The following is a 21,115-nucleotide window of genomic DNA, read 5'->3' on the forward strand; positions in this document are numbered from 1 at the left end:
CAAGTCAGTGTGGACGAAGCCAGTTCTTATAACACCCTGGGCAAGGCTTCCCTTCATTCCTTCTGACTAGGCCTTAAACATCTACTGGTGCCTGACTTGCCAGAATCAAGTAAGGCCCTCTGATACACATCCATCAGGTCAGAGGGACCCTCAATTCCAGCTTCTCTTCCACAGTTCTTGACGTCTATGCAGCCTTAAAAGCTCACTAAGCATGATGGAGCTCTAGATGTGACTCCTGGGGGATCCCGTCAATTTGTATATAGAAATTGACTAATCTCCATTGCTACAAATCGGCACCTAAATAGCACCACACAACTCTGTAACTTCTATGGTCTACAAGCAAGTGACTCTCATCATAGTATAAAGCAGAAGAAAGAAGAGTCCACTTAAATTGACAAAACCTTTCCCTGCCAGGGAACTTCTCCAATACGGGTTAATACATGTTCATCAAGGCCCTGCAACAAAACAGCAACCCATACCTCCAGCAGCTTCTGATACTGAATATCTCCCTTTATTAATGGTGACCTGCTTCTTCATGATGCACTGCTGACCCCGGAATCGTCAGGGAGCAACCCAGCTTCCACCAGTACCCCAGAACCTGTTGCTCTAGAGGCCGCTAACCGACATGATCCAGCTCCAGACACTTGTAATACTACAATAGGGGTTATGCCATCCACAGTAACACCTCACCCTTGGAGCAACCCATCCAACTTTTGCTCCCTGGTGAAAACAGGGACAGACCGTATGGTTCCTTTGCAGGCCCTGCTAACAATTTCTACCATTAAAGCCCTGCTAGTGGACTTAAGATCTAATATCACCAACAACATCCAAAAGGCTGCTCAGGGTCTAAGGGCTGAAGTTGTATATTGGAGAGAGGGCATCTCTTGTTGAAAACAAGATGGCTGAAATCAAAGCAGCACACAACGACCTGGTAGACGCAGCTAACAACCTGGAGGAAGAAGTGGACTCTCTTAAGGCGAATATGGTGGACCTGGAGGACCATAATAGGAGAAACAACTTCTGCTTCAGAAGTATCCTCAAGGCAGATAAATCCAAATGTTTGGTGGAATTCCTCACAGATCTCTTCACTGCTTACTCCTTTAGTGACCTCATCATTCATAGGGCTCACCGTCTTCTAAAGCCCAAGTTCCTGCCATCCTACACAATGGGATGCTATAGCCAGTATTCACTTCATCCACATCAAGGAGAAGATAATAGCTGCAGCCTGCGTAGGCAAATAATTGCCTGACCATTTCAAGCATATTACAATCTTTGCACACCTCTCAGCAGCTACCCTGGCCCACAAAAGAGCTATCCAACAAAGTACCACAATCTTCAGAACCAATAACATCTTATACCTTTGGGGATTCCCAGTGAAGCAGATAGTGACGAAGAACGGCATTGAATTCATAGCCAACACTCTGGAGAAAGCCCTTCATCTGTGCAAGGACTTGAATCTTCCATACGAAGAGACCGGCTTTGCCCTCTCTTAGCCGACTCAGGAGGAGGGGTCGATTGTTTCCCGCACTGGCAAGCATCCTCCTCAAACCCAAAGCCCCAATGATTCCACTTAACTGGACTGAGTCAGACAAACTGCTGGTTTATTGGTTTTCCTTTTTAGTGCTTCCACTGATCTAGTGCTGTCATGGCATGTATCATTTAGTTAATTACTTTCCTGGATCCACCAGGGGCAGTGAACTCTTTCTTATTGCTCATTGTTTCTTACTATTTGTCCCTTCAGGATGCACCTGCACGCAAGACTTTCAGACAGCTTGATAAATCTACCCCTATGCATTTTCTTACTACTCTCCTATCCCCTGCATGCTAATTAATGGATGTGAACTGTACCTTTCTAGATGCAATTTTTGGTCACTTGTGGGTATAACTGTGTATGTGTGGTGGTGCCACTCAGATGATGCTGGCTTGGCTAGCCTACAAATTGCTTTGGTAACTTTTACATTTTTGTATTAAAAGTTATGTTTTACATTTCCATCTTGCTTTACTCATAATTAAATATTGGATGGACAGTGTTGGTCATTTTGGGACCCATGTGGAAGGACTAACTGGTTTTGTCAAAGTACCCCTGGGTAAAGTGGTGTACTTGGTAGTCAGTGGTCTCATATGTGTGGCGGGTCATTTGTTACTGTGACCATCTATATGTATATCTTGACTATTACTTGCTCATTTATTATTCATCTGTTTTTTAGTTCAGGTTTTCTTCTTCCCTGCTGAAAATGTATACACCTCTACATTTGTGCTATTTATGTGTGGGTCTAAATCTGGGGGACACCACATCTTACTAAATGATAATTTTGGGGAAGCGTTGATGTGTTTTACTCACTCCAGCAGGTGTGGTGTGCCCATAGCCTTAAAGATACAGTGGCTTTCACAATCTATGATCAGTTTATTGATGACAATTCTTTTGTGTCATGTGAACAATATTGACTATACTTTGGTTGTAGTCTACAGTTCCAACACTAAACAACACACTTTAATTAAGAAACTCCTTGTGAAGGTACAGAAAGTTAGAAAGGGATCTATCATCCCCTAACCATCCCCCACACTTTCTTTTCTAATTGCCATAGATCATACACAAGAATAGATTTTTTCCTTGTAGATAGAGAGACCTTGACCAGAGTGTCGGATGCCAACATTGGTTAGACGACACCCCTATTACTGTGGCTTTCAAGGAGCAATATGACTCCCCACCCAACTCGACCTGGCGTCTAAACAACTATATCCTCAAATACCCTGGTTATGCCTCTGCTACAGTCTCTTCTTCTTAACGATAATAGAGAAGTAGACGACACCACCCTATGGTGTGCTCACAAAACCACGGTTCAAAGCCATTTTATTAAACAGGCTGCTTATGTGAAACTTAAGGAGACACAAATATTTGAGCAATTATTTAATTTGCTTATTCCTGGAATACCTCTTTAAGGATAATCAGATGTTGGATAGTACATGCCGGTTTATAGATCTTGTGGCGACTGTGGAGGCATGTCGGATGCCTTTTCTGTTCCTCACAGTGGATGTGAAGAAGGCATTCATATGTCCAAGTTATGGGTATAAATTGCTCTGTTTCCTAAAATGCACTGTAAGGACTGGTTGTGGAAAGCTGAGGTGGACTGGACCTCCTACCTTACAAATCTCCCCACGCTGAGGACATCTCTTTGTGGCAAAGCCTGTTACAATCTCCTGAATTTCTACCATTTAGATATGAGAATATCCCTCTTTACACCATCCAGCACATTATTCCCTTTTTCAGATTTCTCCTTTTGGATCAGCAAGGGTTGTTCGCAGCACTCCATGAAGGGCCTGTAATAAATACCATACAATGGTTCTGTCCATCCTTAAAGAGGAGCTGTCACCAAGAAATTTGGCACTAGGAGCTGCTTACTAAAGTAAGCAGCTCCTAGTGCTAAAACAAATGCCGTAGTGTTAGAATGATAGCGTTCTCAAAGCTTTGAGAGCGGTCCATCGTTTACATTGAACTCCGCTTTAGTAAGCAGCTCCTAGTGCCGCATTCCTTGGTGACAGGTCCTCTTTAAAGAGTACCTCAGATTATTACAAAAAACTTTTTAGCAATGAAGAGAACTTGTAAATTTAAGAAACATTGTATTTGTTATATCTCATCAAAGAAAAATGTTTGTTTATCCATTTATCAGACTACTTTCCTCCCCCACCTTTACTCAGTATGCTCTTATTAAGAGAGCCCAAAGAGTGGAGGATCTGTAAGCCTCACATGCAGGTTAAGTTACAGTTAACACACAAGTCCAGAAGATGGGCAGGGGCTAAGAGCATGTGCTGGAGTAAGAATGGAGTTAGACATCATCTATGATTCATAACAAGTTACTTAAATCACTTACATGATAAAATAAGACAATAAACCATTAACCATCGAGCAGCAGAATGTTGTTCCATTTCTTCTCTCCCTTTAGCAGTGTCCTCCTCCCTACCATCCTCTCCGTAGACTTTTATGTGTGAAGCTGACAGCCTGCTAACATTGTGTTACAGATTGTATTAAACAGAGTTAATGGAGGGGGCAGAAAAACGGACTGATAGACCTAGAAGATTTTTTCTTTAAGAACATATTTTACAATTTTTTATTTTCACTTGTAACAGTGACCAATTTAACTTCTCATGAAACTATTTTTTACAATATTGTGACATGCAAAGGCCACAATATACAACACATACTCTTTAGTGATTCAATATCATATTTTTTTTTCTTCTTTTAAGGCTCCTCTTCTAGTAAGTGATGTCCATAAGGCTCCTCCTCCAGCCAAGAGAGTAGGTGAGAAATGTAGTCTTTTGGGCTAATGTCGCCTTATGGACATCAAAGGGATTGTCTGACTTTATAAAAAAAAATCTCTAGGTAGGCTGATGGGGTTTACCTTCACCGGTGTTCTTGGTCTCTCTCTTCACTGTCTATCAGAGCCAAGCTCCTGTTTGTTTACAGGCGTAGGTACGAGCAGCTCTGACAACCTCCGCCGTGAATCATGCCCACCCATTCCCTGTCCCAGTGCTGTATCAGGTGAAAGGGGACGGGTGGACATGCCAGGCGGGCGGAAGTTGTCGGAGCCATATGTGCCGGCCACTGTAAGCAGACAGTGGCACAACACCGGCTGACTGTGGCGTGGAGCTTAGGGAAGGTAAGTACACATTTATTTTATTTACAGCCCTCCCCCAGCCAACCTCGAGATTTTTTAATAAAATAAATAAAGTCGGACAACCCCTTAAAGTATAAACATTGAAAAAGTTTCTGGTACATATCAGAAACATGACATGAACATAGCCTTAACCTCTTACATTTCCCTGAATTAGCTTCCATTTCGGAATTATAGCAAATTCTGAGAATTGTGTGAACATAGTCATAAACATACTTCACTTCCCAGAGTACACAGTACACTACACATAGATTTCTGTGAAAGATCCTGTAAAATAAATTTTATTTATTTTCAACAAAGACCAAAAAATAAGTCGTAGAAAAACATTTTGTATTTATTGTGAAATGGTAGATTTCATATGAAAACCCAGTAGTTTGTCAATGGAAAAATTAGAACAGCTAATGGACGCTGCAGTCCAGAAGTCACAAGAGAGATGTTTAGGTGAAATTGCTCCTTCATTTTAGACATAGTAAACGTATCATTTGAAGTTCCTTTTTAAACAAAGGTTTAAAAGGGCTGGTTATATGTCCTGGTGGCTGCGGCTTTTATCTGGATCTGCAGGGAACTGGCGCTCCACGGTGCCAGAGGAGGAAAAGGAGGAGAAGGTTAGCTGAAAGTTATTTACCATCTGAAAACCAGGTTGTTCAAAGCCCTTTATTAAAGAACCGCTGAGTAATGGATCAGAGAGTTTACAGACTAGGCATATGGATGCCATCTTTCAAAATGATCAAAAACATTGACTAACATAACATGTGCTTGAGTGAAGCCTCCCTCTTTAAATTCATTTATCTTAAAAATTGATTTGTAAAGCGCTACGGAATTTGATGGTGCTATATAAATAAAGATTATTATTATTAAAAATAATGTCCTGTCACACCAATAGCCTTTGCAACAATATAATTAGCTGGATGTGGATCTCTTCTTTTTTGGTTTGACTAATGTAAATGTAATTTAGCTCAAGAATTACTCCACTTTTGTCACTCAAATGCCCATGGTGGTAAAAAATTCCCTTAATTTACATTCAACCACATGACTGCCGTATTTAAACCTAAGTACTATAGTAACCATAAAATGTATGTGCCATGCTGTTCAATATAGATGTACAGTATGATGTTATATTTGAGTTGACAATGCCTAACTAGAGTTCACATAGATTCTAGATAGTTGTTAGGATGCATTCTTGTGCAGATTGGTTCACACCTAAGAATCTGTGTCCTCTATAATAAAAGAAATCTAACTTCCTATTATTGTAAGGCCGTCAGGGTTAGAAAGTTTGTGCTCAGAAACGTTAGAAAAATTTGTGTCTAGTAATTTTGCAGCACAATCTTTTACAACCCAACTTTGTGCCTACGTTTGTAAAGTGTGTTCATGCTTCAGATGGAATATGTATAATTATAATAAAAATTTAGAATAGGGGAAGTAAAGCTGTCCTTGGTACTCCATTCTAGTCAATTGGGATCAAATACAGTACCAGGTATAGCGCCTAAGGTCTGCTGATTGCTACCCCAAAATCCTAAGGCTAGTTTCCCAGTATGTGTTTTACGAAAAAAAATAAACAATTAGCATATGCATATCTATAGCAGCCATCATTGTATATGCTCCATTTTTTTTTAAATAAATGTGCTTTCTTAGAAGTACAAAATGTGCTTCATAAAAATATATTTGGATCCTCAATCATTATAAGGGGACCAATTAACTCATTAGCACCCATGTAAATGCAGACAATATATAGTGATCTTATTCCATATTAGGCTTGTGTGCTGCATTTGACAGTGGGCCTACAGAAATAGCTACATCATAAATAACTTCATAACGCAACACCCATCTATCCTGAGACACTGAGAAATAACACTTCCATATTTGGTTGCCTAAATGTTTGAAAAACCGGAACACTACGGAACACTAAAGGTCAAAGTGTAGTATAGCACTCAGACAGCAGCTTTACAGAGTCTCGTATGATACGGACTCTTTGTTTCCATTGGGTTCCAATATCTGCAACCTAGTTTGAAAACGCACAATAGTCCATAGCAGCTATAAGTCCTTCTGCATTATTTCTCCAGGGAGCAGTAGAGACATCATGATTTAGCATATGAATATGATTTTGCAATAGATTGTCAGCAATTTGCTCACACTGTCTAAGAGACCGATCAATAGATGGAGTGACCCTAAGCAAATTCCCTTTATGAAAATTGGTAACACAAGTTGATTGTTTGCATGGGATTCACAAAAAAGAATATTTACTTTTAACCAAAATCAAGGTCATCAACTCTCCTCCACCAAATATTTGTATTGCCACATAAAGATAACTTTTATCATACAAACTCTCAAGAAGTCCCAAGCAAGAGTAAAAATAAAATATGTATATAAATAAAATAATATATATATATGCATTATATATACTATAGTGATAGCCCAAGAGGCTGGTTACAGTACAGCGGTTCTTCCACTTCAGAGCCTGAGAGCTCAGCCAACTTTTACCTCTCATCTCTCCAGTTGCATTGCTTGGCTGGCTCACACAGTGAGGTAATGTAGCGTTTCCTGCTGCTCTGTTTGGGAGCCTTAAGGCTGTTCCCACCCCATAACAGAATGAGAAATCATCCTTCAGGAAACTGACCTGCCACCCACCCAAAAACAAAACATATGAACATAAAAAAAATCTCATCTGTTTCTTCGACTATTATTGCCAAAATCCACATTTCCTGAGACACTACTGGTAGGAATCCCTCTTTCCACAGCAGGTAATTTTGCAGAACTGCTACGACTCTCTTGGTTCTCTGAGGGAGAAGAAGTTTGGTAAAAATCCATCACCCATGATGGCATTGAAAGGAAGCCCTGTGGATCAACTGCGTAAAATTGCTTTGCCCCTCTTACCCTAGAGGAGGCAACAGATAAACTATTTACGCTGCTGCATTTTTTCATGACACCGCCAGGTGGTGTTAAGGAGGGAGGTGGTGAAAAGAGGGAGGTTAGGGATAAACTACTAAAGGTCTCTGAGGGCTCACTTGTTCCTCTTAGGCTTCCTCCAGCCCCTTCTTCATCAGAAGGGTCCATAGAGTCATGAAGAGTACATCCAGGGCTAGTGCTACCACCACTACTATGGCTCCGCTGGTGCCTGCGAACTTTCTGAAGTGCAAAGTTAGGGCGGTTGGTTCTCCTTTGTACCATGGTAAGTGAAGAAATAGGAAGGGTGGTACGATGTGATGTAGGAGCAACTCGGAGATCGGGGAGGTCCAAGGTGCATTGGGGAGAGTCACTAAGATTTAAACTATCCTCTAGAGTTGTCTGCAAGCTATCTTCTGAGGTTGGGCTGCCACTTTCAATGGATGAATTGCTTTCTGTTGTCTGAAATAACAGAAATATCAGCAATTTACTGACATGACAATAAACATTCATTTATGCAGATTTTTCCCTTTTTAGAACAAAACCTACCTGCCTAAGAAGTGAGCAATTGACATCAGGTGAACGTAGTGTTGCCCAAGACTCTGGAGGTGAAAGTTTAGGTAGGCTTTTCTTGAGGACTTGATCTTCTGGATCTTTATCTGTGGTGGGTATAGATGGGTGGAAGAACTCTGCGGGAACTGGTAATAGGGGAATTAATGAGTCTGTTGGACATGGCTGAGAAGTAACTGGAGGAGACAAAATTGAGAATATCAGTTATAAAACATACAGTAGAAAAGCAAAATGAAGCTTATATTATAACTAGTATTGCCTCTTGCATTTGTTTTCGTTCAATGATATGTAGGACTGTGTTCCCATTTAAAGGTTTTTTTATTATTGTTATATAATGTTATTATTTGTTAAATGATCCAATTCCATTTTTAAAGTACATACCAAGACATCCTTTTTTGAATCACCATAGTTCTATTTTTGGTAGAATTGAGGAAATGGTGTTCTACATAACAGCTCAGAAAAAATGAATTTATACATGTGTTTGCTGCATACTGCTTAGTGAGCAGGGAGGAGGGAGAGACAATGTAACAGCCAGTGAAGCTACAGCACAGAGGGGTTCTGGTAACACCCCTAGGAGCCCTTCTGGCTTTTAAACATAATTTTAAAAGTGGTTTTAGAAGTGAGGAAGCCATGGAGAACAAATATAAGACGATTACCACAGTCACAGTGCCTGAATCTGTGAGTGATTGTCCCTGTACATATCTTGACATATTATGGGTCATAAATGTTATTTGTAGCAGCAACTTTTACAAGACAATAGTTGTATTATTAAGTCTGAAGGTATTCTTAAAGGGAGTCTACCACATCCACCAAGTGTAATATTCTACTGGCAGCATGTTGTGGAGAAATGTAAAGTGATTTCCAACATGCCTTTATTAGTTCTGTCCAATATGCCTTTTCCAAGATATTCACTGTTTAATCAGTATGCTAATGAAGCAGTTGGTGCACCAAAGTGGTAAAGTCAACCCCAAAACAATGCTGTTCCTGCCTTAATCACAACCATCTTCTACCAGTGTCACCACATGCTTTTCACAGGACATATCTCTTGCTTATCTGACAAAGGAGGCGAGAAAAGCACTGCTCTGGGTACTAAAGACAGGGCATAGCCGCACCAATTACCTCATTAACATACAGATTTAAACATTTCTCAGAAACCAAATAATGGATGCAAAACTTTTTAAATCAAAGTACAAAATGCTGTCAGCAAATTATAATGCTTGGTACTTTAAAGTTATCTTTGTGTATAATGACCTAATATCTGTAGGGTAGCCTATGGTGAACACTACCGAACCAAGAGAGAAACATGTCAGACCCTTGAATGGGACCCAAAATTATACTTTGCTTTAAGAAAAAAAAATGAGGTGAATCTATTAAGACTGGTGTGACATGCCAGAATCCTTAAGAGGTCCTGACTCCAGAAATCGTCTTATCAGATTTATAGTAAAATTGGCTATTCGTCAAAAAGCTACAAATTACACTTACCTGTTACTGTACCAGTACTGCCCCCAAAATACCACACGCTAGTTTAATCACGTTTTTCCACGAATCGTTGAAAACACTTAATGAATAGTGTGCAATAAAGAGGACCTGTCAGGTCAAATTGGGACCCTACATCAACCACAGGTCCTTATGGATCCCAAATCAACCTTTTTGAAACTTTTATAAAAAACTTAGACGTAAAATCGCTTACACTGAAGTCCAATGAGGCACATCAGACTCACATCGGAAGATCCTGCACTGGCGTATATTATAAAAAATACTATAAATATATACTAAAAAGCACAAAAATACTACATGACAGGTTCCCTTTCAGCACAACCGCTTTTCCCTGCAGGACCTTTAACGACATCATTGAAGTTTGTGGTAATACAGTAGGTCAAGAAATAACTGAACATAATCTTGGTAGTCATTTACTATATTGATATATGATGTTTTGTTTTCAATATGTAACCATTTATTTTTATTTGGTGGTTCCATTATGTTTTGCACAGTTTTTTTATTTTTTATTTTCTTTACCTCACCATATATATTGGCCTGCTGACAACCAAGAAACTAGTGTGCTTTTTAGGTTACTATGCTGTTGTGAAATTCGCTGCTTGTAATATAATTCCTAAAATTAATGGGTGAAGTAACAATAACATTCTACATTTGACCGATATAAAGCCTCGAGGCTCTGCTGCAGAACATCTAGGGTCACATGACCCTAGCCAGAATCTTTGCCATGAATTAAGATGTATAAGATGAATAATACTTTTATTTATTATACTTTTATATCTATCCAGAAATGAAACATGTCAGCTTTTCAGCTTGTAGTCTCAATGTAGGAAAAGAAACCTACTACAAATAACCCAATTTATTCTACAAATAATCCATTGTGCTGTGGTGACTGCAGTGTATTAATTTAGACTCTCAGAGAAAAAGCCTGAAAGGATAGAATCCGTATTATTGTATGTTTGCTGGTCAAAATGCTAGAACATTACATTCGTAGAGAAACATTGTTATCGAAAGGTCAGTGCCACTCCACAAGCATTGTGTTAGTTCTACAATTTGCCTGAAAATGAACAGTCATGTTTTTTATCATAGAAATGCTGGGAATTGAAAAAGCATTTTCCTCTGAAATAAATTCTCTGTACCTGGGCTGCTTTCTTCTTTCAGCCAGCTGTCCCATGAATCTGGAGTTAATGAGACTTTGTCGATCTCACACAGGTAGCGATCAGGTATAGGGGAACCTGGGATGCTAGCAAGTGGGAATAAGTTTTCCCCAAAAACTCCAATCCCCAAAGAATCGGGGCTGTCCTGGCCTTCCTGTGAAAAAGATGCAAATGTCAGAGTTTTGCTTCATGTCAAAAAAATTATTTTGCAAATAGAATAATACAAGTTATGTATTAAAGAAGGTAAAATCTCATGATATCATTTAAGAAAACAACACACACTATAAACCCAAATTTTCAGATTGGGGATTTGCTGTATCTAAAAAGGAGAAAGCCACCGGAAACCAATAATAAAATAATAGCAATGCAAACAGTGTAGAAGTCTAGTGGACCATCTACTGAATCATGAAGAAAAGTCAATCTACAAAGTGTTGTAACAATAGGTTGATTTCTTGCTCCGCATTCTAGTTCATTCTTTAGGTTATGGAAATTGGAGAGAAAAAACAGAAATGTAAACAGTGGCTGTGTCCTACTTAATGGAGTTACAAAATAACAACTTTGCCTAGATAGAGGCAGTAATGCTTTAATATCCATCTACAGGTATCACATAAGTGATATATATAACTATCTCTCTCTCTCTATATATATATATATATATATATATATATATATATATATATATATATATATATAATATAAAAATATAAATAAATGTAGATGTCAGTTAACATAGAATTCGTAGAGTCACATGATGACTATGAGGATGATGAGAGTATATGAAAGTCGCATGACTATCCCTAGTTTTGGGAGGAGATATGGTAATAAGATGTAAGCTACCTCTAGACTCCTTCCTACTGTACATGGCCAAAGGTGAATACAGGCAGTCCCCGGATTAAGTACAAGGTACAAGTACATAGGGTAGTGTGTCCTATTTTTCAAAAAAGTATTGTGAGGAATGCAAAAGTGGGATAAATTTCACAATTCACGGCCCATGAGCCAGTAATTTTCACTTTTTAGTTGCTTGTTAACCAGAAAACTGCTGTACAATGAATGATAAGTGCCCCCCAGTTTGCCAAAGTCAGATTGTGGGCTATAAACATCTGCCATAGACTGCACTATACTACACAGCTTGGTGTTATTAGCAAAAAAAAAAATAGGTACAGTGCTATGGATCCTGTCTCAGATATCATTAATGAATAAGTTAAATAGTAGTGGGCCCAGCGCAGAACCTTGGAGTGCACCACTTATAATTTGTGACCATCACGAGTAGGCATTACTCTCTGGATTTGAACCTTTAACCAATTTTCAATCCAATTGCAGAATATTTCTACTAAACCAACAGACCTTATTTTACCCATTAGGCTTTTTTGACATATATTGTTAAATGCCTTTGTAAAATGTATAGTTCTGTCATGAAGAATGGAATTTTGTGGGACTGGGTCACACAGCAGGTGCAGTGGTACATGCAGCAACAGGTACAGTATTAAGGTGGTAGCAGCTTGGGGTGTGTATGTAGGTGAGCAAAATTGCCGAAGATGTCAATGTTTAATACTTGGCAGACACCAGTCATGACACAAAAAAGTCTTTATGGCAATCTTGTCTGATTAAAAGATATAACTCTAAGCTGTTGGCCCCAAAGCAAAATCTGTACCTGAACCTCAGTATCTTTTTGTATAGGGAAGCTATACCATATGGTTTTCCTTATCTCCAATGTACCCTTCAAGTTCCACTCCTGATGTGATACCTACTTTGTGCTGCAAAGTTATGGAATTTTTTGCTCAGAAAGTGTTTGGTAAAAATCTTTCTTACCAGAGTTGAAGTGGGCGGAGGCTAATGTCTGTCAGTCTATTCCCTCAAGCTGAGGCCAGTTAGCTTGCCCACAGATCCCATGATGCCTTGTGTTCTATCTCAAAGAAATTTAGCATTAAATCCATTCAGTTTCCCCCATGTAAATCCACTGAACACTGTGCACATACAGGATGCATATGGTGACAGCCTGGCAGCTTCCATCACATGAAGGAGCAGGAATCATGAAATAAGTGGAATAAATCATAAGTAAACCAGTTACATGAAATCTATAGCCTGTGTTGTGTGAGCTCTAAGAGTTAATAGCTTATCTGCACGGTGCACAAAGTGCCGACTTCAAGATGGCGAAGGGGAGCAGCATGAGGTGCAGAGAGAGACAAAAAATTTCTGTAGAATCACAGACTGGGATGGAGGGACTGATAGTGAACAGGGGAGATCTTGTACCTCACTATTCTGTGCAGGAGACATCTGTATCTACAGTCTTGAACACTCTTAGTTCTGCTACATACACAAAGAATGCTTTGTCACATGACTTCCTCCTTTGTGAGCAGGGAGCAACAGCCCCTCGGTCCTCCAGGAGTCCGACACATAAACAAACTATGGTTTCACAGGGCTGGATATAACAAAGATTATAGGCAAAGCTGTTTTATGTCCCAAGAGCTACTCATTTGTGGGAAAAAAAACTTTACAGTTGCTTGTTAATTAAATACCTTATTTGCTATATCCCTGATTAATTTGATTGTTTTCTAAAAATCCATCTTTTAATTTTATTATCATTTATATTATTTATGTATTGAGCACCATTAATTCCATTCTTCTGTCCATTCAATATGGGGTTCACATACATTAAATTCAGATAAGATTTAATGCAGGTACAAAATACAAAAACTACATTGATTAGGAGCAAGTGCTAGGAGAGTAGATGGACACACAAAACCTCCAAATGTTTGTATCAGAGTTAGCCAGTACGACCTAAGGGCAAGTACATTTTTATTTTCATACAACACACAGTGACGAACCCAAGAAAATTAAAAGATTAATCTTCCCTTGGCTAGTATTAGGTAACTCACGTATAAACTTCTGGTGAAACCTTCTGAGTGGATTTTAAAAAGAAAAACATCCAATTGATATGGAGCACAGCAGAAAATAAATGAGTTATATTCCCAGTGTACACCTGATGTCAACATATCCTTAGGTTAAAGTATGACACAATGCTGCAGCTAGGAGGGGGTCACTTTCAACATATCAAGTAGCCATTAACCTATTCTATTGCAGTTTGTTAAAGTGGAAGCTGTTTCTATCTACCAGCTATGCATATTAAGGACTGTTTTCTTTAAGGGTAAAAACCAGTATTTAAAAAAAAAATCAGGTTCACGGGCTGTTATACTGTTCAAGGAGGAATTTCCTCTCCCACTGTCTGCTAAAATTCCCTACTGCTGTGAGATTTCAGCAGGCAGAGGGAGGAAAGTGCTAAGGGAGCAGGGAAGGGAAGACAAAGTAAAAGGATGTGAAGCTACAGCACTGAAGGGCTTTGGTAACACCTTCCAGAGCCCTTCTGGATGATTAGCATCATTTTTCAAGTTGATTTTGGAAAGGAGGAGGAAAACAAATATAAGGAGATTACCACAGTTACAGTGTCTGGATCTATGAGTAAGTGTCCCTGTGGGATTTTGAAGGTAGTTTTCCTTTAAAAATGAGTATTATGAAGTGGATTTCATTTGCTATATTATAAGCTGTAATGATTGGAGTTTGCTACCTATGTTCTCTTTTGAATTATAGTACTATGTCAAAAAAGTAACTTAACATTTCTGACAACAATTGTTTTGTATAACCAATTCTTGTGACCCAGTTTTGAAAAATACTCTGGTTAACATGTGGCTGCATCTGTTAGGAAACAGTGTGTTCTTATGAAAGAGATGCACTTTCACAGCAGTAATAAAATACATGTCAAAACAGCAAATGTCAAAACCTCCAAAAACGATCTTGACAGCCAAAGTTTACACTGTGGACACTACCATGAATTCTGAGCCAGGCAAAATCTAGTTCACTTGGACAAACATCGGGGAATGTCTGACTTTAGGGAAATAAGGACAAAGCAGTATAAGCAGTTTATGGTTTACACTTTAAGCAGTTTAAGTCTTCCTGAAAATGAGGAACATATTAAGCCTCATACGTGGGTAATCTTTTCACTGCCAGAGGGTAAGAGATTGAGTACATCCCATCACCAACGCTAGAGCTTTTCAATATAGTATCTACAGAATGCTCACTTGAGTTTGTGATCATTAAGTTTTGCTCTGATTTCATATCGTTTCTTTCCTAATTTTTAATTTAAGAGCATTCAGTTTTATGTCTTTTTCGTATTCAATTCTTTAGAAACTGTGGATCTAAACTAAATCTAAACACACTCAAAAATACAAGGTTGAAGATTCAAGGATACCAGCTTTTTGACCCCTGTTAAATTTACCCAATGCTGTTATGAATTAGTTCTGATTTACTTTTTTTCTTGTCTGTACTAACTGGAACTGCATTGCAGAACAATCTAATCCAGAACAAAGCTGTGAAGAAGCTGTTGTGTGATGTTGCTTTAGGGACATATTTAAAGGACATCTATCACCAGGATTAAGGTCTGTAAACCAACCACACTGACATGCTGGTGTATGCCCCCTCTGGCAGGATCTGCTCTTCTTTAAGCTTTGTATGCACTGGTTTTTAAGAAAAAAAGGTTTTAAAAATCATGCAAATAAGCCTGAGGGGCTCCAGGTTCAATTAACTCCTATGGAGCCCAGGCTCATTTACATAATTTTAAAAGCCTTTTTTGTAGAAACCAGGGCTTAAGAAGCTAAAAGAAAATCAGATCCTTCCAGAGGGGGCACACACCAGTATGTCAGTGAGATTGGTTTAGAGTCCTTCTTCTAGGTGGTAGAGGTCCTTTAAAGGAAATCTACCATCGAAATCAAGCATGATAAATCAGGGACACTTACTCATAGATTCAGGCACCGTGATTGTGGTTCTTATATTTCTTATCCATGGCCTCCTTCCTTCTAAAATCAACTTTTAAAAGTATGCTAATGAGCCGGAGGAGCTACCCAAGCCCCTCTGTGGTCTGGCTTTACAGACAGTTACACTATCTCACCCTCCTCCCTGCTCCCTCAGATCAGAGTAACTGTTGCTGGTTTATCATGCTTGATTTTGATAAAATTTCCTTTAAAAAAATTTTCGTGTGTGACAACTGCCGAAGCAACATTAAAGAGAACCCGTCATGCAAAATAACCCCCTAAACTAAATATATTTTCATAAACTGCCATTAGAGAGCATTGCCTCTATCCCTTGATTGTCCCTCTACATGCCTGTAAACCTAAGCAATGAGGTCCTAAAGCTGTATGCAAATGACCTGTGAAATGTCCAATGAAGCATTAGCATATTCAAGCTGTCCACTCTATTCATGAGTGGGAGGCACAGCCACACCCCCAGTGCATGACTGACAGCCTGTATAATGATGTGAGGCTGTATAATGATGTGAGGCTGTATAATGATGTGAGGCTGTATAATGATGTGAGGCTATATAATGATGTGCTTCCTGGTGCTGGTGGCCACGCCCCCTGCAGCCTGTGTGTGCATGTGTGTGTGTATAGGAGAGATACAACAGCTCCAGGCAGCCATGTTACAGCAGAACATGTCACATTCATGTGTAGCTGATGTCTGTGTCTCTGTATATTAGGAGGATGCAGCATGTCAGCAGATGCAGCAAACACACTAGCCATGCTTTACTATACATTACACACAGACATGAGCAGGGGCAGGAGAGGGGAGGGGTAACAGGGGTGACATCACTGCCTCTGATCATGTGACCAGCCTCATTTATATGATAAAGAATAGATGATTTTACAATGAATAATGTATGAAATAACTATATAAAGGCTGGGATGGGATCCTTGTGAGCTGCTCCAGCAGGTAGTAGTGACAGGACTAGTGACAGAGACCTGATGACAGGTGTCCTTTAAAGATATCAACATATTATTAGTTGTACAAAGCTATGGAAGAGGTTATTTCAAAATGGGACCCTTGGGATATTCCTCTATGAGGGACCCAGGTGACCTAAAATAATATAATACAGTTTTCACTAGAAATATGTTTTTTAATAGTGATTAAAAATTAATTTGAAAGAATATGAAATAATGGAGAAATATTGGAGAAATGCTCACAAGAAATAGCTTTGTAAGCTGATTCCAGAGGTAGATTTTAATATTAAATTCTCTCTGAAGATACAATACGATTGAATGGTGAGGGTGTGAAAATCAGTTTTCTCCCTTAAAGTGAACCTGTCATATTTTTAAACCCTGTAAAATCACAAAAAGTTATTTATATGGCAGCTTTAAAGGACATCTACCACCAGGATGAAAGACTGTATGCAAATACCTAAGGAGCCTGGAGCCCCTCAGGCTCATTTTCATACAGTGCTTCATCCTGGTGACAGATGCCCTTTAATTTGTTCTGAAGGTGCCAGCACTGCATCAGAGGGGAGCATGGGTGGCTAGCTTAGACACACACTCGTGGTACCATAAAGCAGCATATCCGCTATGCACCTGTGACTGTGCCTGGGTGTTCATGTAGGAGAAAGGAAACTGAGCATGGCACATCTAAGAAATGGAAGGGGGCCGGGTGCTCCGCCAAGTGGCCAGCAAGAGGCGGGCCAGGTTGACTGCTTAGTCAAGTTCCCCACCTCCTTGACTGCATTAGAGCAAGGAATATAAGTTCCTTTAAGAGGCATGCAGCAGCGCTGGTCTGTTAGAAAGACACCTTCAACATTAAAGCTGCCAGATAAGGTTCTTTTGTGGTTTTACAGGGTTTTAGGAGATGTCAGGTTCCCTATGACAGAAAGATCAGATAACTACTTGTGTCTGTCACCATTTTAAGGAATTTTCCATTCCTTTTAAAGTTCTATGTATTAGAGAAGTCACTTTTAGGCTACATGCACATGTACATTATTTTTGTCCGTGTGCAATCCACTTTTTCAGCCAGCACACTGACACATTAATTTCAATTGACCTATGCACATGTTTTTGATGGATTCATTTGAAGGCTCTAGAAAACTTAGAGCAGATCCTGTTCCTGTTAGTGTTTGTAGCTGGAGCCTTTCTATAGAAGTCTGTGGAAAAATTACGGATGCCACACGGTTGTCATTTGTGTGCCGTCTGTATTAGCAGATCAGTTTCTAGGTAACGCTATCGTGATCTTTCAATCGTGGGACTAACTAGTGATACCATTTCCCAGCCTTCCATTATTTTTTATGGATCTGCAAACATGGATGACATATGGATGACACACAGGCTGATTTTGTAGATATACAGTATATGGCTCAGCAACGGGTCAATGATTATCATCTCTTAGTCAGATTGGAGTGCAATAAAGCTTTAGAGAACATGTCCTGCATTGCAAGGACAGTCTATTTATTTCAATAATCGCTGTATATCGCTGTTAATGATATGAAGGTCCTTTCCTGTTTTTTCATTTCCATTTTTCACTCCCCACCTTCAAAAATCTATAACTTTTTTATTTTTTACACGTAAGAGCTGTATGATGGCTTGTTTTCTGTGTAACAAATTGCACTGATGGTATTGAATATTCCATGCCATGTATTTGGAAGCAGGAAAAATAATCCAAATGCTTTGAAAATGGTGAAAAAATGCATTTGCACCATTTTCTTGTGGGCTTGGATATTACGGCTTTCACTGAGCGCCCCAAATGACATGTCTACTTTATTCGTTGGGTTGGTGTGATTATGGGGATACCAAACTTGTATAGGGTTTTATGTTTTCATACATTTACAAAAATTAAAACCTCCTGTACAAATATTTTTTTTTTTGATTTTGCCATCTTCTGGCGCTAATAACTTTCAATTATATCATTTTTAGGACTGTATGACCTTTTGATCACTTTTTAGAGATTTTTTTTATATTTTTCAAAATGGCAAAAAAAGTGCATTTTCGACTTTGGGCGCTATTTTCCATTACGTAGTTAAACACAATGAAAATTGTGTGAAATATATTTTTATAGATCTGGCATTTTCGGACGGGTCCATAGTTAATGTGTTTATTATTTCTACTGTTAATTTATATTTATGTCAGTTCTAGGGAAAGGGGGTGATTAGAATTTTTAGGTTTTTTTATTATCATTTTTTTAAACTTTTTTTTTTTATTTTTACTATTTTTCAGACTCCCTAGGGTACTTTAACCCTAGGTTGTCTGATCAATCCTATCATATACTGCCATACTACAGTATGGCAGTATATGGGGATTTTCCTCCTCATTCATTACAATGTGCTATCAGCACATTGTAATGAAGGGGTTAAGACGAAATAACCTTGGGTCTTCGGAAGACCCGATGCTACCATGGCGACGGATCGCCACTCCCCGATGACGTCACAGGGAGCGACGATCCTAGGCTTTGCTGTGATAATACCCGCGATCGGTGCTAGCATCAGCCCCATCGGGTATAACATGTCCTTTCTTGAATTCCCTCATTTATTTGAAATCTTCCCTATTAAGCTAAAAAAAATCTCCTCCAAAATAATGTAAAAATGAGCAGAGAAGAGTCACATCGGACAGCAGAACTGTTCTAGTTTAGAGTTCCTATAAAGAGAATCTACCATTTTTTATGCATTTTGAACCAAACACACCTTGAGAATACTGTAGCTACACTGATGCAGAAATGCAGATACAGAGTGGTTTTGCAATAAAAAAACTATTATAAAACTTGGGAAAGCTGGGTGCAGACTGGCTGGCATACATAAACACATTACTTCCACATGCCTGAAGTGTCCAGACAGGACTAATCAACCTGACATAGATACACAGCATCAGTTTATTACTTCTGCCTTTCAGGGACAACACAGTGATGACGTGTTCTTGGCTTATGTTGGGCAGACTGAAGCAGTGCATAATTCGGGAAAAGAAGAGAGTCGGGGCAGCCAGAGGAGCGTCAGAGCCTCATTATCATAATTTTATAGTTGTTTTTTCAGCAAAACCATTCAGTTCAGGTATTAAACGAGTTATCTTTCTGTATCAGTGTAGCTATAGCATTATTAAGGTAGGTTTGGTTTACAATGAATAAAAGGAAAGGGTAGATTTCCTTTAAAGAAGATATGTCACCAGCATTTTACTAACAATGCCTGCTGATAAAGGGTTACATGTCTTCCCCATATCACCTAAAATTTGCTGCCAGTGAGGCCCTGTACCTTAATTATAGATGTTTTTCTGATATGCAAATTAGCTTTTCTGACCCATGTCTCCTGGCTTTGACTCTTCTGCTCTCCCAGGCTGACAGTAAACCATGCCCCATTATTTTGACTGACAGCTCTGTCTTGTCAAATCACTGTTCTGCCTCCTTGTATTTAGAGACCGTCTGGCAATATTCAACTACAGACATATCAAGCTCTATTGTGTCAATTTTTTACACAGTGCCTTGTGTAACATTCATGTCATGTGGCCATCATCGCAGGTCCTTTAGCCTTCTAACAGTAGCAAACTATACACCATGTAAGTGATGACATGAAAGCACAGTAGTCTACATGGAGGATGGAAAGGAGTAGAAGTCCATGGAGGCTGTTGTGACTTCATGTGGTCAGATCATGTCACTCTGGTCACAAGACATGAACTGCTGAATAGTCATAAGGCATGAGTAGGAGTAGAGGAAAGGGGGGGGACAAACCAAGCAGGACACGCCCCCTCTAATACGAGGTAATATAAGATAAAAGGTGATTTATGTGGATGTAAAGAAAACAATTTTTATCTAAAAGAAGAGTATTAGTTAGTTAATAGGACTCTATAGGAACCTGTCACTGGTTGTATATGTAAAAATGTGGTGACAGGTTCCCTTGAAGAAAAAATGGGGAAAAAAAAATACTAACTGGGTGTCATTTATCTTTAATCTGGACATTTGTGAGTGTCTTTTTTTTTCTTTCTGGTTTTGGACCAAGCATCTAAGTCGCAAATTCTTCTAACCATTCTTCAACCCCTTTTTCCCAGGCCTTTTCAGGTGTGAAGTTTAAGTGTGACTTTTTAGACAGTTTTGCGCCAAAATTGTTACTTTTTTATAAGTCCACATTTGGATCTTAAGATATATGAGATTTAACACTGAAAAAATCTGTTGCAGTGAACATTGCAAGGAGTATAGTAAAACATTTGCAAAGATGAATGACCCCCAGTTTTTAATTCCTGCCACCTGAGTGGCAAAGTAAGAATGCATGAGGAGACTAATACATAGGTAGCAGCAGCTGCTCCCCACCCCGGGACACACCACAGGCTGCTGCAGTAATGGCTAACAAAGGCATTTTTAAGAACAGCATAGCATAGGTTATTGGAACCAGTCATCAGCTAAAAATTACATTCCTGGTGACAAGTTCACTTTAAGTTTGCTCAGCTCATTTACTATACAGGTGACTCATGGAATGTTTTATTATATTACCGTATATACACATGTATAAGCCGAGTTTTTCAGCACAAAAAATGTGCAGAAAAACGTCCCCTCGGCTTATACACG

General features: G+C 39.1%; 1 protein-coding gene across 2 annotated transcripts in view; it reads right to left on the minus strand.

Moving 5' to 3' along the window:
- Window positions 1-4,075: 4,075 nt before the first annotated feature.
- The window catches only part of CACNA1I (calcium voltage-gated channel subunit alpha1 I), a 510,641-nt gene continuing 493,601 nt past the window's right edge, over window positions 4,076-21,115 (minus strand). For both annotated transcript variants that reach the window (XM_072127725.1, XM_072127724.1), the window contains 3 exons: window positions 10,754-10,925; window positions 8,100-8,296; window positions 4,076-8,012 (listed from right to left, as the gene is read on the minus strand). In XM_072127725.1, coding sequence (XP_071983826.1) covers window positions 7,329-8,012; window positions 8,100-8,296; window positions 10,754-10,925 — 1,053 coding nt within the window. In that variant the 3' untranslated portion in view covers window positions 4,076-7,328. The remainder of the gene's footprint in view (window positions 8,013-8,099; window positions 8,297-10,753; window positions 10,926-21,115) is intronic.

This window comes from Engystomops pustulosus, chromosome 10 (assembly GCF_040894005.1).
Source record: "Engystomops pustulosus chromosome 10, aEngPut4.maternal, whole genome shotgun sequence".
NCBI classification, from domain to species: Eukaryota; Metazoa; Chordata; class Amphibia; order Anura; family Leptodactylidae; genus Engystomops; species Engystomops pustulosus.